Source organism: Pseudophryne corroboree, chromosome 12 (assembly GCF_028390025.1).
Source record: "Pseudophryne corroboree isolate aPseCor3 chromosome 12, aPseCor3.hap2, whole genome shotgun sequence".
NCBI lineage: Eukaryota > Metazoa > Chordata > Amphibia > Anura > Myobatrachidae > Pseudophryne > Pseudophryne corroboree.
Genome location: NC_086455.1, coordinates 63680206 through 63699804, shown reverse-complemented (window position 1 = coordinate 63699804; position 19599 = coordinate 63680206). Strand labels below are relative to the sequence as shown.

General features: G+C 43.5%; 1 protein-coding gene across 1 annotated transcript in view; it reads right to left on the bottom strand.

Moving 5' to 3' along the window:
• UNC79 (unc-79 homolog, NALCN channel complex subunit) overlaps positions 1-19599 on the bottom strand; it is a 438710-nt gene that overhangs the window by 267935 nt on the left and 151176 nt on the right. The window contains exon 19 of the mRNA XM_063947577.1: positions 17537-17764. Within this exon, the coding sequence (XP_063803647.1) occupies positions 17537-17764 (228 nt within the window). The remainder of the gene's footprint in view (positions 1-17536; positions 17765-19599) is intronic.

The following is a 19599-nucleotide window of genomic DNA, read 5'->3' as shown; positions in this document are numbered from 1 at the left end:
CTGACAGAAAAGCCCTTTCTAGGATGATATACAATACATGCTGAGCTTGAGCACGCTCTATAAGCGTTTTATATGATAAGTGATATATGTCCCTTCAAGCCATGTTTGTCTTACTGCTCTGTGTCAGTTCTATCAATATCCCTTGTTAATATGAGGTCATTTGTCACAAAAGATGCTGAAAATGAACTACAGGACCTAGTCGGTGAAATGGAAATTCAGTCCATAAATCACATCGCTCTTCCTAACCATAGAGGCTCAGCACGGGAGCCGGTATGTCTTGCGCATTAACAATCTTGCTGAGCTGTTGTGTGAGCTGGAATATCCCTACAACAACTCATTTTTCAAAATTACAGCACGGCATAAACAATATAAAAAAAAAAGGAATGCCATAACAAGAGCTGTATCTGCAATAAATTAAATGAGAACAACGAGCTATTCTCCGGTGAAGTGTAATTTGTCCCACAGACTGAAAAACTTATATATCTTTGTTTTTCTTTTTATTGAGGAAATTTATAAATTGCTCCAGAGGAAGACCATACAAGTCCCAAGATGGACCTCAGCGGTGCTGCTTGTTGGAATGAATTACTCTGGGGTCAAAGCCATTTAATTTTTGCATGGAATTCAATATAGGGCCTAATTCAGACCTGATCGCATCAGCAAAATCTTTCTCTAATGGGCAAAACCATGCGCACTCCAGGGGGTGGGGGACAGATGTAACATGTGCAGAGAGAGTTAGATTTGGGTGGATTATTTAGTTTCTGTGCAGGGTAAATACTGGCTGCTTTATTTTTACACTGTAATTTAGATTTCAGTTTGAACACACCCCACCCAAATCTAACTCTCTCTGCACATGTTATATCTGCCCCACCTGCCCTGCACATGGGGCCTACTGTAATTCAGACCTGATCGCAGCAGCAAATTTGTTCTCTAATGGGAAAAACCATGTGCACTGCAGGTGGGGCAGACAGAACATGTGCAGAGAGAGTTAGATTTGGGTGTGGTGTGTTCAAACTGAAATCTAAATTGCAGTGTAAAAATAAAGCATCCAGTATTTACCCTGCACAGAAACAAAATAACCCACCCAAATCTAACTCTCTCTGCAAATGTTATATCTGCCCCCCAGTGCACATGGTTTTGCCCATTACAGAACAAATTTGCTGCTGCGATCAGATCTGAGTTAGGCGCATAGAACGCGAGCCTCACCACTTTTGCAATGTGATGAAGTTTGAGGAAACGGACCATTTTGCAGAGAAAGAGTATGTAGCCTGATGATTGTTCTATGACTCGCCATCGAAAGATGACACTCATTGTCATATTATAACAACCAAAGACCCCAGACAACGAAGAAGCCACGTACCTTAACTTACAGAAATTCCTTAGGCCCACGTGTATTAATATAGGTTAGTAGTTAACATTGACACCGGTATGTCGTCATGGTTTGAATACCGACATGGTTGAAAATAAGATTTTACTTACCGATAAATCTATTTCTCGTAGTCCGTAGTGGATGCTGGGGACTCCGTCAGGACCATGGGGATTAGCGGCTCCGCAGGAGACAGGGCACAAAAAGTAAGCTTTTAGGATCACATGGTGTGTACTGGCTCCTCCCCCTATGACCCTCCTCCAAGCCTCAGTTAGGTACTGTGCCCGGACGAGCGTACACAATAAGGAAGGATCTTGAATCCCGGGTAAGACTCATACCAGCCACACCAATCACACCGTACAACCTGTGATTTGAACCCAGTTAACAGTATGATAACAACGAAGGAGCCTCTGAAAAGATGGCCCACAACAATAATAACCCGATTTTTGTAACAATAATTATGTACAAGTAATGCAGACAATCCGCACTTGGGATGGGCGCCCAGCATCCACTACGGACTACGAGAAATAGATTTATCGGTAAGTAAAATCTTATTTTCTCTAACGTCCTAGTGGATGCTGGGGACTCCGTCAGGACCATGGGGATTATACCAAAGCTCCCAAACGGGCGGGAGAGTGCGGTTGACTCTGCAGCACCGAATGAGAGAACTCCAGGTCCTCCTCAGCCAGGATATCAAATTTGTAGAATTTTACAAACGTGTTCCCGCCTGACCACGTAGCTGCTCGGCAAAGTTGTAAAGCCGAGACCCCTCGGGCAGCCGCCCAAGATGAGCCCACCTTCCTTGTGGAATGGGCATTTACAGATTTTGGCTGTGGCAGGCCTGCCACAGAATGTGCAAGTTGAATTGTACTACAAATCCAACGAGCAATAGTCTGCTTAGAAGCAGGAGCACCCAGCTTTTTGGGTGCATACAATATAAACAGCAAGTCAGACTTTCTGACTCCAGCCGTCCTGGAATTATATATATATATATATATATATCTCAAGATAGGTGAAGTGGCACTCACTATAAGAACAATGTCGACTGCTGGGGTGTCCAAATTCCAGGGAAAGTCCTGTTTTCACAAGGTCCCATAACACATCCAATTAGTAAAGAAGGCACTCACCAGACTTGTATTTAAATGCAGATAAAACCGTTTATCAAAATTCACAACGGTGATTAAATCATGGTTGGTCGACGTTTCGGTCCTAGCCGGACCTTCTTCCAGACCAGTATGTGCAACCGTCACAATCACAGATCAAATGACCAATATTGTGGAGCCCTAAATACCCAAATAGAGCCCGCCCTCCAATAAATTAATAGCAATGCCGTAAACCTAAATAAACCACTAGATCTATGGTGAACTAGAAGTGTATAAAGTAGATACCATATGTTTACCACATACTGAAATACATACAGTGGTTACGACATTAAATCTTAGAGCGCTCACCAAGTACCCTGTAGATGTTGATATCGTCAGTGGAACGCACGCCAGCCGTGACACGCACGGCACTTCCGCAATAAGAAAAACCATTACTTCCAGAATGACGATACTACATTGAGTAATCCGGTGGAACGCAGCGCGTCAATGACACGCATGGCGCTTCCGCCTTTGATAGTGTGATATTCCCTATAGAAGTTGGTGGAACGCAAGCCAACCGTGACCCGCATGGCACTTCCGCTATATGAAAAACCATTGCTTCCGGAATAGCGATACTACAATGAATAATCAGGTGGAACGCAGCGCGTCATTGACACGCAAAGCGCTTCCGCCTTAGATCGTATGCTACGAATACAAAAAAAGAAGGAATAACTCTATGTAAAAATAACTCTATGTAAAAATAGATAATCGGGCATAACATATGGATGGATCAAATAAGTGAAGTGTTTCAAAATAACAACACTGATAATATTTGGTAGGGCGGATTCAAGGAATATCCAGAGCTCCACAATAGACAGCATGAATACTACATATAACATATATAACTAACATGACAATACATTTAAAAACATATATATTAACTTAAGCCAAATTAAACTAAATTAAACTAAGCTAAACTCAACTAAACTAAAGTGGACTGAAAAGCTAAGTGGCCATGGTGGTTACCCATAAACACAAAAATAATCTCAAAAAATCACAAAAAATCACGATTGATTCACATCACAGGAACACACTGAGATGGTTTTGTTCGTTCAAACCCCTTGGGGATACAGTGCCCAGATGATGTATCCAATATGCCTCTCTTTTCAATAATGATACCCCTCTGTCACCTCCTCGTGGTGGTGGTGGGATCCAATCAATTATCATATGTCGTAACGTAGCTACTTGATGTTTAAACTGCAGAAAGTGAAGTGCTACAGGTTTATCGCTCTTGCCACTGGTGAGTGCCAATTGTATCGAGGATCTATGTTGGTTGATCCGTTCGCGGTATGTTCTAATAGTTTTCCCCACATACATTTTCCCACAGGGGCATGTAAGATAATAAATCACATGGTCCATTAGGCATGTTAGATGGTGTCTTAATTCAATTTTGGTACCGTGCAGTGGGTGATTAAAGAAACGTCCAGTTATCATGGCTCTGCAAGTCATACATTTCAAGCACTTGAAACAACCTGGGTTCACATTTAACCAAGTAGTGCCAGGAGATGCTGACGGTCGCATTGTAGGTCTCATCAACATGTCCTTCAGATTGGCACCTCTTTGTACGCTTAGTAGAGGTGGTCGAGCGCCAACTTTTTTGAACTTCGGGTCAGTGCTGATCATAGACCAATTTTTCTTGATCGATCTCTCCACATTGTGTAAGCCAGTATTGCAACTGGTTTTAAAGATGATCCGATCAAGGGTCTTCTTTTTGTTGTTGGTCTTGTGTATGTGTAGATTGCGAGCTTTGGTCATGCATCTGTCAACCACTGCGGCTGTGTAACCACGTTCGATAAATCGCTGTCTGCATTCAAATAATTGGGTCTCGGCATTTATCGCATTAGAATTATTTCTTAGTACTCTAAGAAATTGAGAGACGGGTAGATTAGACTTTAAACTGTCTGGGTGATGGCTGGATGCCCATAGCAACGTGTTCCGGTCGGTGGGCTTGCGGTACAGGGTATACTCCAGAATTGAAGGTAAATCAGGATTCTTGTATATTGAAATGTCCAAAAAATTAATATTGGACTCACTTACTGTAACAGTGAATTTAATAGGACTAGTAAGAGCATTTAGGGTATCCACCATGGTAAAAAGTAGTTCAGCAGAGCCCCGCCAAACTATAAAAAGATCGTCAATATATCTCTTGTAACACACAATGTGCTCTGCATAGTTACACAAGATATTTTCGTGTTCATACTTAGCCATGTACAAATTGGCGAACCCCGGGGCTAAATTCGAGCCCATAGCGGTGCCCGCCAATTGCACATAGTATTCATCCTGGTATTGAAAATAGTTACATTTAAGAACCAATCTAATCAAGCTTAGAATAAACTCAATAGGCGGACCCTCATAAGGACCCTTAACAAGTGCCTCCCTTACGGCAACAATTCCCTCCTCATGAGGGATAACCGTATACAAGGATGTTACATCTAAGGTGGCTAATGTGCAAGATGATAAATCATCAGTAATGAGGGCTAACGTGCTTAGGAGGTCACTAGTATCACGGATATAACTATCCATGGCCCTCACACAAGGTTGAAGGAAATGGTCAACAAATTTGGCCAGCGGCTGTAGCAGTGATCCTTGTGCCGATATAATCGGCCTACCTGGTGGTGTGGTTAAGGATTTATGTACCTTGGGTAGGGTATAAATAATGGGGCAGATAGGATAAGCCACCGATAAATATTCAAAAACCTCATCATTAATCCAAGTACATTGTAATGCCTGTAACAATACGTCATCTACTTCTTTCTTAAACCTAGGAGTTGGATTATAAGGAATTTTGAGGTAGGTGTTACTGTCAGACAGTTGTTTTCTGATTTCGACATCATAATCAGCAAAATCCTGGAGGACCACTGCTCCCCCTTTGTCAGCATTTCTGATGACCACATTAGTGTTACGTTTAAGATCTCTCAACGCTTGCCATTCACTTTTTGATAGATTAGAATATCCTTTGTTGTTACTGTGATTCAATATCACCTCACTATCAACAACCTGTAGAAAAGTTTTTAGGCTGGCATTATTGGAAATAGGATCAAACTTACTAGTATTTCTAAATATGCCAGGTGAACGTGTATCAGACTGTGCTTGATTGTTGATGAATTTATTATCGAAAAATTCCCTAAGGCGTAATTGTCGCCCCATTTTATATTTTTGGATAGACCAATTAAACGATTTAAAGTGACAGGTGGGAATAAAGGACAAACCCTTCTTTAACAAAGAGGTTTCAGCATCTGTAAGTACATGGGAAGACAAATTAAATATTAAGTTCGAGAACCTCTCCCTCCCCGTCCTCGAGGTTTTGTACCTCCCCCTCCGCGGGTGGGGTCGCCTGTGGCGGTTTTGGCTCTCCGTGCCCTGGTGCCCGGTCCTAAAAAAGAGGATGAGGCACCAGATCCGGATGGGGGTACACTATCAGTAAATTCAGAGTCAGAGGAGGAATAGCCCTGTGGGTGATTAAATCTTTGTTGTCTATGGTTATACCTATTTAGTCGATTGCGTCGCCACCTGGTGGATGAATCATCCCCAGACAGCCATTTATACACTGAATGTTGTTGGTAATCAGTTTCCACAGTTTCCCATTTTTTTCTCTTGAATGCCAGTAAGTCAGATCGGTACTTGTCAATTTGTGTTTTGATTTTATCTAACCAGTTGTCTGACTTATCAGCCTTCAAGATAGAAACATATTCTCGTTCAAATAAATCAATGTCACTTTTCACCTTTTTGAGTTCTACTCCGACCTCTTCAACAACCAATATAAGGAGGTCAGAGGAACATTTGTTCAATATTCCACACCATTTCACACAAAAGGAAGGATTTTTTCTACCAATGGTGGGAGTATTGGCAATCCTAAATCCCCTAGGGATTCTCTTTTTCCGATAATACTCGGATAGAAACTGTCCATGAAGAGTTAAATCTATTTCTCTCTTCTTTAATTTATTGAGCTTGTGAAAAAGATCAAGTGGTGTACGGGCTGGTAATTGATCAAAGTCTGTTTGATTAAACAAGACTTTCTCAATCTCATCATCAGTATAGCTGATAAAAGCATTCTCTGCTTCACTTAGAGAGTTCTCATCCAATATACCCACACTAAGAGACATTCTATACCAGGATACAGTATGAACACTAATGCACCAAGCGATTCAGTCCACATACAGACAAAAAAATTTTTAAAAATAACCAATAATTGGTCAAATAGATATAGAAAGTAGACGAATTGATTCAAAAAAAGTAATCAAAACAAATGAAAAGAACCACATGAAGAAAAATAAATAAGAATAGTCCAAAATTTTCAAAAAAGGGTGCTCACTTAGAAGTGTATCATATAGATACCGTCCAATATTTCAAGATAGGTGAAGTGGCACTCACTATAAGAACAATGTCGACTGCTGGGGTGTCCAAATTCCAGGGAAAGTCCTGTTTTCACAAGGTCCCATAACACATCCAATTAGTAAAGAAGGCACTCACCAGACTTGTATTTAAATGCAGATAAAACCGTTTATCAAAATTCACAACGGTGATTAAATCATGGTTGGTCGACGTTTCGGTCCTAGCCGGACCTTCTTCCAGACCAGTATGTGCAACCGTCACAATCACAGATCAAATGACCAATATTGTGGAGCCCTAAATACCCAAATAGAGCCCGCCCTCCAATAAATTAATAGCAATGCCGTAAACCTAAATAAACCACTAGATCTATGGTGAACTAGAAGTGTATAAAGTAGATACCATATGTTTACCACATACTGAAATACATACAGTGGTTACGACATTAAATCTTAGAGCGCTCACCAAGTACCCTGTAGATGTTGATATCGTCAGTGGAACGCACGCCAGCCGTGACACGCACGGCACTTCCGCAATAAGAAAAACCATTACTTCCAGAATGACGATACTACATTGAGTAATCCGGTGGAACGCAGCGCGTCAATGACACGCATGGCGCTTCCGCCTTTGATAGTGTGATATTCCCTATAGAAGTTGGTGGAACGCAAGCCAACCGTGACCCGCATGGCACTTCCGCTATATGAAAAACCATTGCTTCCGGAATAGCGATACTACAATGAATAATCAGGTGGAACGCAGCGCGTCATTGACACGCAAAGCGCTTCCGCCTTAGATCGTATGCTACGAATACAAAAAAAGAAGGAATAACTCTATGTAAAAATAACTCTATGTAAAAATAGATAATCGGGCATAACATATGGATGGATCAAATAAGTGAAGTGTTTCAAAATAACAACACTGATAATATTTGGTAGGGCGGATTCAAGGAATATCCAGAGCTCCACAATAGACAGCATGAATACTACATATAACATATATAACTAACATGACAATACATTTAAAAACATATATATTAACTTATAGATATTGGACGGTATCTATATGATACACTTCTAAGTGAGCACCCTTTTTTGAAAATTTTGGACTATTCTTATTTATTTTTCTTCATGTGGTTCTTTTCATTTGTTTTGATTACTTTTTTTGAATCAATTCGTCTACTTTCTATATCTATTTGACCAATTATTGGTTATTTTTAAAAAAATTTTTGTCTGTATGTGGACTGAATCGCTTGGTGCATTAGTGTTCATACTGTATCCTGGTATAGAATGTCTCTTAGTGTGGGTATATTGGATGAGAACTCTCTAAGTGAAGCAGAGAATGCTTTTATCAGCTATACTGATGATGAGATTGAGAAAGTCTTGTTTAATCAAACAGACTTTGATCAATTACCAGCCCGTACACCACTTGATCTTTTTCACAAGCTCAATAAATTAAAGAAGAGAGAAATAGATTTAACTCTTCATGGACAGTTTCTATCCGAGTATTATCGGAAAAAGAGAATCCCTAGGGGATTTAGGATTGCCAATACTCCCACCATTGGTAGAAAAAATCCTTCCTTTTGTGTGAAATGGTGTGGAATATTGAACAAATGTTCCTCTGACCTCCTTATATTGGTTGTTGAAGAGGTCGGAGTAGAACTCAAAAAGGTGAAAAGTGACATTGATTTATTTGAACGAGAATATGTTTCTATCTTGAAGGCTGATAAGTCAGACAACTGGTTAGATAAAATCAAAACACAAATTGACAAGTACCGATCTGACTTACTGGCATTCAAGAGAAAAAAAATGGGAAACTGTGGAAACTGATTACCAACAACATTCAGTGTATAAATGGCTGTCTGGGGATGATTCATCCACCAGGTGGCGACGCAATCGACTAAATAGGTATAACCATAGACAACAAAGATTTAATCACCCACAGGGCTATTCCTCCTCTGACTCTGAATTTACTGATAGTGTACCCCCATCCGGATCTGGTGCCTCATCCTCTTTTTTAGGACCGGGCACCAGGGCACGGAGAGCCAAAACCGCCACAGGCGACCCCACCCGCGGAGGGGGAGGTACAAAACCTCGAGGACGGGGAGGGAGAGGTTCTCGAACTTAATATTTAATTTGTCTTCCCATGTACTTACAGATGCTGAAACCTCTTTGTTAAAGAAGGGTTTGTCCTTTATTCCCACCTGTCACTTTAAATCGTTTAATTGGTCTATCCAAAAATATAAAATGGGGCGACAATTACGCCTTAGGGAATTTTTCGATAATAAATTCATCAACAATCAAGCACAGTCTGATACACGTTCACCTGGCATATTTAGAAATACTAGTAAGTTTGATCCTATTTCCAATAATGCCAGCCTAAAAACTTTTCTACAGGTTGTTGATAGTGAGGTGATATTGAATCACAGTAACAACAAAGGATATTCTAATCTATCAAAAAGTGAATGGCAAGCGTTGAGAGATCTTAAACGTAACACTAATGTGGTCATCAGAAATGCTGACAAAGGGGGAGCAGTGGTCCTCCAGGATTTTGCTGATTATGATGTCGAAATCAGAAAACAACTGTCTGACAGTAACACCTACCTCAAAATTCCTTATAATCCAACTCCTAGGTTTAAGAAAGAAGTAGATGACGTATTGTTACAGGCATTACAATGTACTTGGATTAATGATGAGGTTTTTGAATATTTATCGGTGGCTTATCCTATCTGCCCCATTATTTATACCCTACCCAAGGTACATAAATCCTTAACCACACCACCAGGTAGGCCGATTATATCGGCACAAGGATCACTGCTACAGCCGCTGGCCAAATTTGTTGACCATTTCCTTCAACCTTGTGTGAGGGCCATGGATAGTTATATCCGTGATACTAGTGACCTCCTAAGCACGTTAGCCCTCATTACTGATGATTTATCATCTTGCACATTAGCCACCTTAGATGTAACATCCTTGTATACGGTTATCCCTCATGAGGAGGGAATTGTTGCCGTAAGGGAGGCACTTGTTAAGGGTCCTTATGAGGGTCCGCCTATTGAGTTTATTCTAAGCTTGATTAGATTGGTTCTTAAATGTAACTATTTTCAATACCAGGATGAATACTATGTGCAATTGGCGGGCACCGCTATGGGCTCGAATTTAGCCCCGGGGTTCGCCAATTTGTACATGGCTAAGTATGAACACGAAAATATCTTGTGTAACTATGCAGAGCACATTGTGTGTTACAAGAGATATATTGACGATCTTTTTATAGTTTGGCGGGGCTCTGCTGAACTACTTTTTACCATGGTGGATACCCTAAATGCTCTTACTAGTCCTATTAAATTCACTGTTACAGTAAGTGAGTCCAATATTAATTTTTTGGACATTTCAATATACAAGAATCCTGATTTACCTTCAATTCTGGAGTATACCCTGTACCGCAAGCCCACCGACCGGAACACGTTGCTATGGGCATCCAGCCATCACCCAGACAGTTTAAAGTCTAATCTACCCGTCTCTCAATTTCTTAGAGTACTAAGAAATAATTCTAATGCGATAAATGCCGAGACCCAATTATTTGAATGCAGACAGCGATTTATCGAACGTGGTTACACAGCCGCAGTGGTTGACAGATGCATGACCAAAGCTCGCAATCTACACATACACAAGACCAACAACAAAAAGAAGACCCTTGATCGGATCATCTTTAAAACCAGTTGCAATACTGGCTTACACAATGTGGAGAGATCGATCAAGAAAAATTGGTCTATGATCAGCACTGACCCGAAGTTCAAAAAAGTTGGCGCTCGACCACCTCTACTAAGCGTACAAAGAGGTGCCAATCTGAAGGACATGTTGATGAGACCTACAATGCGACCGTCAGCATCTCCTGGCACTACTTGGTTAAATGTGAACCCAGGTTGTTTCAAGTGCTTGAAATGTATGACTTGCAGAGCCATGATAACTGGACGTTTCTTTAATCACCCACTGCACGGTACCAAAATTGAATTAAGACACCATCTAACATGCCTAATGGACCATGTGATTTATTATCTTACATGCCCCTGTGGGAAAATGTATGTGGGGAAAACTATTAGAACATACCGCGAACGGATCAACCAACATAGATCCTCGATACAATTGGCACTCACCAGTGGCAAGAGCGATAAACCTGTAGCACTTCACTTTCTGCAGTTTAAACATCAAGTAGCTACGTTACGACATATGATAATTGATTGGATCCCACCACCACCACGAGGAGGTGACAGAGGGGTATCATTATTGAAAAGAGAGGCATATTGGATACATCATCTGGGCACTGTATCCCCAAGGGGTTTGAACGAACAAAACCATCTCAGTGTGTTCCTGTGATGTGAATCAATCGTGATTTTTTGTGATTTTTTGAGATTATTTTTGTGTTTATGGGTAACCACCATGGCCACTTAGCTTTTCAGTCCACTTTAGTTTAGTTGAGTTTAGCTTAGTTTAATTTAGTTTAATTTGGCTTAAGTTAATATATATGTTTTTAAATGTATTGTCATGTTAGTTATATATGTTATATGTAGTATTCATGCTGTCTATTGTGGAGCTCTGGATATTCCTTGAATCCGCCCTACCAAATATTATCAGTGTTGTTATTTTGAAACACTTCACTTATTTGATCCATCCATATGTTATGCCCGATTATCTATTTTTACATAGAGTTATTTTTACATAGAGTTATTCCTTCTTTTTTTGTATTCGTAGCATACGATCTAAGGCGGAAGCGCTTTGCGTGTCAATGACGCGCTGCGTTCCACCTGATTATTCATTGTAGTATCGCTATTCCGGAAGCAATGGTTTTTCATATAGCGGAAGTGCCATGCGGGTCACGGTTGGCTTGCGTTCCACCAACTTCTATAGGGAATATCACACTATCAAAGGCGGAAGCGCCATGCGTGTCATTGACGCGCTGCGTTCCACCGGATTACTCAATGTAGTATCGTCATTCTGGAAGTAATGGTTTTTCTTATTGCGGAAGTGCCGTGCGTGTCACGGCTGGCGTGCGTTCCACTGACGATATCAACATCTACAGGGTACTTGGTGAGCGCTCTAAGATTTAATGTCGTAACCACTGTATGTATTTCAGTATGTGGTAAACATATGGTATCTACTTTATACACTTCTAGTTCACCATAGATCTAGTGGTTTATTTAGGTTTACGGCATTGCTATTAATTTATTGGAGGGCGGGCTCTATTTGGGTATTTAGGGCTCCACAATATTGGTCATTTGATCTGTGATTGTGACGGTTGCACATACTGGTCTGGAAGAAGGTCCGGCTAGGACCGAAACGTCGACCAACCATGATTTAATCACCGTTGTGAATTTTGATAAACGGTTTTATCTGCATTTAAATACAAGTCTGGTGAGTGCCTTCTTTACTAATTGGATGTATATATATATATATATATATATATTTTCAGGGCCCTGACAACGTCTAGCAACTTGGAGTCCTCCAAGTCCCTAGTAGCCGCAGGCACCACAATAGGTTGTTTCAGGTGAAACGCTGACACCACCTTAGGAAGAAACTGGGGACGAGTCCCAGTTCTGCCCCGTCCGAATGGAAAATCAAATATGGGCTTTTGTAAGACAAAGCCGCCAATTCTGACAATCGCCTGGCCGAGGCCAGGGCCAACAGCATGGTCACTTTCCATGTGAGATATTTCAAATCCACAGATTTGAGCGGTTCAAACCAATATGATTTGAGGAATCCCAACACTACTTTGAGATCCCACGGTGCCACTGGAGGCACAAAAGGGGCTGTATATGCAATACTCCCTTGACAAATGTCTGGACTTCAGGAACTGAAGCCAATTCTTTCTGGAAGAAAATCTACAGGGCCGAAACTTGAACCTTAATGGACCCCAATTTGAGGCTCATAGACACTCCTGTTTTCAGGAAGTGCAGAAATCGACCTAGTTGAAATTTCTTCGTGGGGCCTTCCTGGCCTCACCCCCGCAACATATTTTCACCACATGTGGTGATAACGTTGTGCGGTCACCTCCTTCCTGGCTTTGACCAGGGTAGGTATGACCTCTTCCGGAATGCCTTTTCCCTTAGAATCCGGCGTTCAACCGCCATGCCGTCAAACGCAGCCGCGGTAAGTCTTGGAACAGACATGGTACTTGCTGAAGCAAGTCCCTTCTTAGCTCCTGAGGCCATTAGTCCTCTGTGAGCATCTCTTGAAGTTCCGGGTACCAAGTCCCTCTTGGCCAATCCGGAGCCACGAGTATAGTTCTTACTCCTCTACGTCTTATAATTCTCAATACCTTGGTTATGAGAAGCAGAGGAGGGAACACACACACCGACTGTTACACCCACGGTGTTACCAGGACATCCACAGCTATCGCCTGAAGGTCTCGTGACCTGGCGCAATACCTGTCCCGTTTTTTGTTCGGGCGGGACGCCATCATGTCCACCTTTGGTCTTTCCCAACGGTTCACAATCATGCGGAAAACTTCCCTATGAAGTTCCCACTCTCCCGGGTGGAGGTCGTGCCTGCTGAGGAAGTCTGCTTCCCAGTCGTCCACTCCCGGAATGAACACTGCTGACAGTGCTATCACATGATTTTCCGCCTAGCGAAAAATCCTTGCAGTTTTGCCACTGCCCTCCTGCTTCTTGTGCCGCCCTTTCTGTTTACGTGGGCGACTGCCGTGATGTTATCCCACTGGATCAATACCGGCTGACCTTGAAGCAGAGGTCTTACTAAGTTTAGAGCATTATAAATTTGCTCTTAGCTCCAGTATATTTATGTGGAGAGAATTCTCCAGACTTGATCACACTCCCTGGAAATTTTTTCCCTGTGTGACTGCTCCCCAGCCTCTCAGGCTGGCCTCCGTGGTCACCAGCATCCAATCCTGAATGCCGAATCTACGGCCCTCTAGAAGATGAGCACTCTGTAATCACCACAGGAGAGACACCCTTGTCCTTGGATATAGGGTTATCCGCTGATGCATCTGAAGATGCGGTCCGGACCATTTGTCCAGCAGATCCCACTGAAGAGTTCTTGCGTGAAATCTGCCGAATGGAATCGCTTCGTAATAAGCCACCATTTTTACCAGGACTCTTGTGCAATGATGCACTGACACTTTTCCTGGTTTTAGGAGGATCCCGATTAGCTCGGATAACTCCCTGGCTTTCTCCTCTGGGAGAAACACCTTTTTCTGGACTGTGTCCAGAATCATCCCTAGGACCAGCAGACGTGTCGTCGGAACAACTGCGGTTTTGGAATATTTAGAATCCACCCGTGTTGTCGTAGAACTACTTGAGATAGTGCTACTCCGACCTCCAACTGTTCTCTGGACCTTGTTCTTATCAGGAGGTCGTCCATTTTCTTTGAAGACGAATCCTCATTTCGGTCATTACCTTGGTAAGGACCCGGAGTGCCTTGGACAATCCAACGGCATCGTCTGAAACTGATAGTGACAGTTCTGTACCACGAACCTGAGATACCCTTGGTGAGAAAGGCAAATTTTGGGACATGGAGGTAAGCATCCCTGATGTCCCGGGACACCATATAGTCCCCTTCTTCCCGGTTCGCTATCACTGCTCTGAGTGACTCCATCTGGATTTGAACCTTTGTAAGTGTTCAAATATTTCAGATTTAGAATAGGTCTCACCTAGCCTTCTGGCTTCAGTACCACAATATAGTGTGGAATAATACCCCTTTCCCTGTTGTAGGAGGGGTAATTTTATTATCACCTGCTGGGAATACAGCTTGTGAATTGTTTTCAATACTGCCTCCCTGTCGGAGGGAGACATTGGTACAGCAGACTACAGGAACCTGCGAGGGGGAAACGTCTCGACATTCCAATCTGTACCCCTTGGATACTACTTGTAAGATCCAGGGGTCCTGTACGGTCCTAGCGTCATGCTGAGAACTTGGTAGAAGCGGTGGAGGGCTTCTGTTCCTGGGAATGGGCTGCCTGCTGCAGTCTTCTTCCCTTTCCTCTATCCCTGGGCAGATATGACTCTTATAGGGACGAAAGGACTGAGGCTGAAAAGACGGTGTCTTTTTCTGCAGAGATGTGACTTAGGGTAAAAAACGGTGGATTTTCCAGCAGTTGCCGTGGCCACCAGGTCCCATGGACCGACCCCAAATAACTCCTCCCCTTTATACGGCAATACATCTTTGTGCCGTTTGGAATCTGCATCACCTGACCACTGTCGTGTCCATAAACATCTTGCAGATATGGACATCGCATTTACTCTTGATGCCAGAGTGCAAATATCCCTCTGCGCATCTCGCATATATAGAAATGCATCCTTTAAATGCTCTATAGTCAATAAAATACTGTCCCTGTCAAGGGTATCAATATTTTTAGTCAGGGAATCCGACCAAGCCACCTCAGCTCTGCACATCCAGGCTGAGGCGATCGCTGGTCGCAGTATAACACCAGCATGTGTGTGTATACTTTTTAGGATATTTTCCAGCCTCCTATCAGCTGGCTCCTTAAGTACGGCCCTATCTGTAGATGGTACCGCCACTTGTTCTGATAAGCATGTGAGCGCCTTATCCACCCTAAGGGGTGTTTCCCAACGCGCCCTAACTTCTGGCGGGAAAGGGTATACCGCCAATAATTTTCTATCGGGGGAAACCCACGCATCATCACACACTTCATTTAATTTATCTGATTCAGGAAAAACTACAGGTAGTTTTTTCACATCCCACATAATACCCTTTTTTGTGGTACTTGTAGTATCAGAAATATGTAACACCTCCTTCATTGCCCTTAACGTGTGGCCCTAAAGGAAAATACGTTTGTTTCTTCACCGTCGACACTGAAATCAGTGTCCGTGTCTGGGTCTGTGTCGACCGACTGAGGTAAATGGGCGTTTTACAGCCCCTGACGGTGTTTGAGACGCCTGGACAGGTACTAATTTGATCGCCGGCCGTCTCATGTCGTCAACCGGCTTGCAGCGTGTTGACATTATCACGTAATTCCATAAATAAGGCATCCATTCCGGTGTCGACTCCCTAGAGAGTGACATCACCATTACAGGCAATTTGCTCCGCCTCCTCACCAACATTTTCCTCATACCTGTCGACACACACGTACCGACATACAGCACACACATAGGGAATGCTCTGATAGAGGACAGGACCCACTAGCCCTTTGGGGAGACAGAGGGAGAGTTTGCCAGCACACACCAAAACGCTATAATTATACAGGGACAACCTTTATATAAGTGTTCCTCCCTTATAGCATTTTATATATATATTCATATCGCCAAATCAGTGCCCCCCCTCTCTGTTTTAACCCTGTTTCTGTAGTGCAGTGCAGGGGAGAGCATGGGAGCCTTCCCACCAGCATTTCTGTGAGGGAAAATGGCGCTGTGTGCTGAGGAGAATAGGCCCCGCCCCCTTTTCGGCGGGCTTCTTCTCCGGAGTTTGTGATATCTGGCAGGGGTTAAATACATCCATATAGCCTCAAGGGCTATATGTGATGTATTTTTCGCCATACAGGTATTATACATTGCTGCCCAGGGCGCCCCCCCCCGCGCCCTGCACCCTCCGTGACCGCTGTGTGAAGTGTGCTGACAACAATGGCGCACAGCTGCAGTGCTGTGCGCTACCTGATGAAGACTGAAAGTCTTCTGCCGCCTGGTTCCGGACCTCTTCAATCTTCAGCATCTGCAAGGGGGGTCGGCGGCGCGGCTCCGGGACGAACCCCAGGGCGAGACCTGTGTTCCGACTCCCTCTGGAGCTAATGGTGTCCAGTAGCCTAAGAAGCCAATCCATCCTGCACGCAGGTGAGTTCACTTCTCTCCCCTAAGTCCCTCGTAGCAGTGAGCCTGTTGCCAGCAGGACTCACTGAAAATAAAGAACCTAAAAACTTTTTCTAAGCAACTCTTTAAGAGAGCCACCTAGATTGCACCCTGCTCGGACGGGCACAAAAACCTAACTGAGGCTTGGAGGAGGGTCATAGGGGGAGGAGCCAGTACACACCATGTGATCCTAAAAGCTTACTTTTTGTGCCCTGTCTCCTGCGGAGCCGCTAATCCCCATGGTCCTGACGGAGTCCCCAGCATCCACTAGGACGTTAGAGAAATGACAACAGTGCAAATGTCAACATTCACAGTATAGGTGAGGGGTAGGCTGCGGTTAGGGTTAGTTGTAAGGTTATGATATGACACTGTGATAATGTTATGCCAACATGCCAACTGTCAACATGCATAATGTCGACCTGATACATTAAACATTGTGCCCATGCCAACATCTGGTGTCAACACTTCATAGAAGATCCTTAATATATAGAGCAAATGGGTTTGTGGAAATTCTTGGCTGTACTACAGTCTGTGGGGTTCTGATGTACCACCCCAAACAACCTTATTCTGAAACATTACATTACATTTAAAGGCTGACCAGACACCTGGCAACGTATAATGATAATAGTAGAAGGCAACCTAGAAAGTTTCAACCAGCAGACAAGATGTGTCCAGTACAATGGGGCTGGCTCCCATATGATGGACTCCACCTGACTGTTTGGACTATGCCGGGAACTGAGCTAGTTCTCTCCTTACAAACTGAAAGTATTTCCCTTCTTCTAATGTTACTAAACTCAGCTGCGTAACTAGGTCTGTCTTCTGCAGTGTTCTATGGCAATGCCGGCTGCTAAAAGAGGAAGACCCCAGTATGTAGGCCTTGGGCTGGACACTCACCACCAGTCGGATCTCCGCCTTCGGAGCCAAGCGTTCCAGCAACTCACAGGCCATCTGATAACACAAGATGCTGGACTGACACAGGCCACACTCCACGGCTTTCTCATCCTTCTGGCAGGTGTGAGATCCACCCCAGGGGGCCTGGAACACGTTGTTTATGATAGATATGATGTCCTTGGGCAGACTGTTCTCTAGTCCCAGGGTGATTCCATCATCCTGCAATTCCATCTAGAAGAGGGACAGAGGTCTTCTTAACTGACTGGATTCCCTGTACAGCACCTATACATTAACATATTACCATAACACCCACGCAAATGTAGGAAAGATGGTTTATGGTTCCCCCTCTGGTCATTTATGAATGCATAAAGCCTGTGGGAGCATAAAACCTTTCTATATGTGCCAATGGGTATATTTATCAGCCTGCTGTACGCACAGAGATGCACCCGCATTCCAGTATTGGGAACTGCTCCCAGCAAATCATTATGCATCTACTTGTGTGATTGGAAATCAAGTGGTGTAGAGAATGAAACGGTTGGAAATCAAGTGGTGTAGAGAATGAAACGGTCACGTCATCATCAATCCTGCTAAAATGTCAGGACCACTCATAATTAATTTTCAATTTAATATTTTGGGTCTGATTCAGCGGCGCACACGGACACCGAGCGCTATTTCGATTTTCATGTAGTTCAGCAATTATTTGCAACTGTGCATGCAGAAATAATTCAGAAAAATGAAGGCGCATGCGTTTCCCTAGGTGTACGGGACCAGTGGTATCAGAATTCAAGAGGTAAAGCGCTGGATGGTCCCTGGGCGGTGTCTAGGAGGGTGGCCTCGAGTGAACGCAACAAAATACATATTGTGTTATGGGAATGTCATGGACAGGGTAGTGGCAGCGGCTACGTTATCAGGCACACAGCGGCTTCCAAAATGTCCACTTCAGATGGGGAAACTGCGTCTGATATAGGCTGGTGCAAATGTTGATGGTGCATGCAATGGTGCGCTGATGGTGGAGTGTCTAGAACCATTGGTGGAGTTACAGCGTGCACGGGGACAGAGAGTGGGCGTCTCGGGGCTTGTACTCTCCAGCGCATGCTAATACACAAGGGGAAGACTGACCCTTTTTTTCATATTATCGTACCCGCGACTCCTGCAACAGACATTAGAGTGGATGCAGCAGCTTCCACCTCTGAATCAGGCTCTTTATCTTCTAAAATATTGATTGGTTTAGCCTTATTTATAGCTTAAATGAATCACGAGAACAAGAGGTCACCAGGGGGAAAATATAATAGGGTCCACGTTGCCGGAGGACCGGGATTTCATCCGAGAATGGCCGTAATTTCAAGGCGGCAAGCAAATACAAGGCAAAACCAGGTTGGTGACTGATTTAAAAATACAGCCATTCTCATACGAAATCCCGGACTCCGGCAACTCGGACCATATTACATTTACCCCCCCAACTCTCTTATTGCATGTAATGCATACTGTAACTTGTTAAGAAGACGGTTACCACCATCTCCAATAACGTGTACATTTAAGCTATTTTGCAGAAAACAAATATTCTCTGCAGCCCCCTCAGAAAACAGCAGAAAACAGGAGCGCCCCCTAAATGTTTCTCTCCGCCCCTTGAATCTAGTGAAAATATCTCATCCTGCAAAACTGGACCATGAAATCTTGTGTTCATGGTCCAACCCCATATTTAGTGGGGGGAGGCCCCAATCTGTCCACTTTCTATCATTAGAAAATTCAGAACTCTATATGTTTAGCTCAGACTGGCGGCATGTATTTTATCCTCTTCCATTTTTGTTTCTACAGCATGTTACATTCTCATAGCACAAGGGCCCTCATTCCGAGTTGATCGCACCAAGCAACTTTTTGCTGCTGGTGCGATCAACTAATCTCCGTCTATGGGGGAGTGTATTTTAGCATAGCGGGGCTGTGAACGCTCGAAGTTTCACACAAAACAAGACTAGCCCTGGACATACTTACCCTGTGCGACGGCTCCAGCGATGCAGGTCCCGGCTTTGATGTCAGACATCTGCCCTCCGTTCGCCTGGACACGCCTG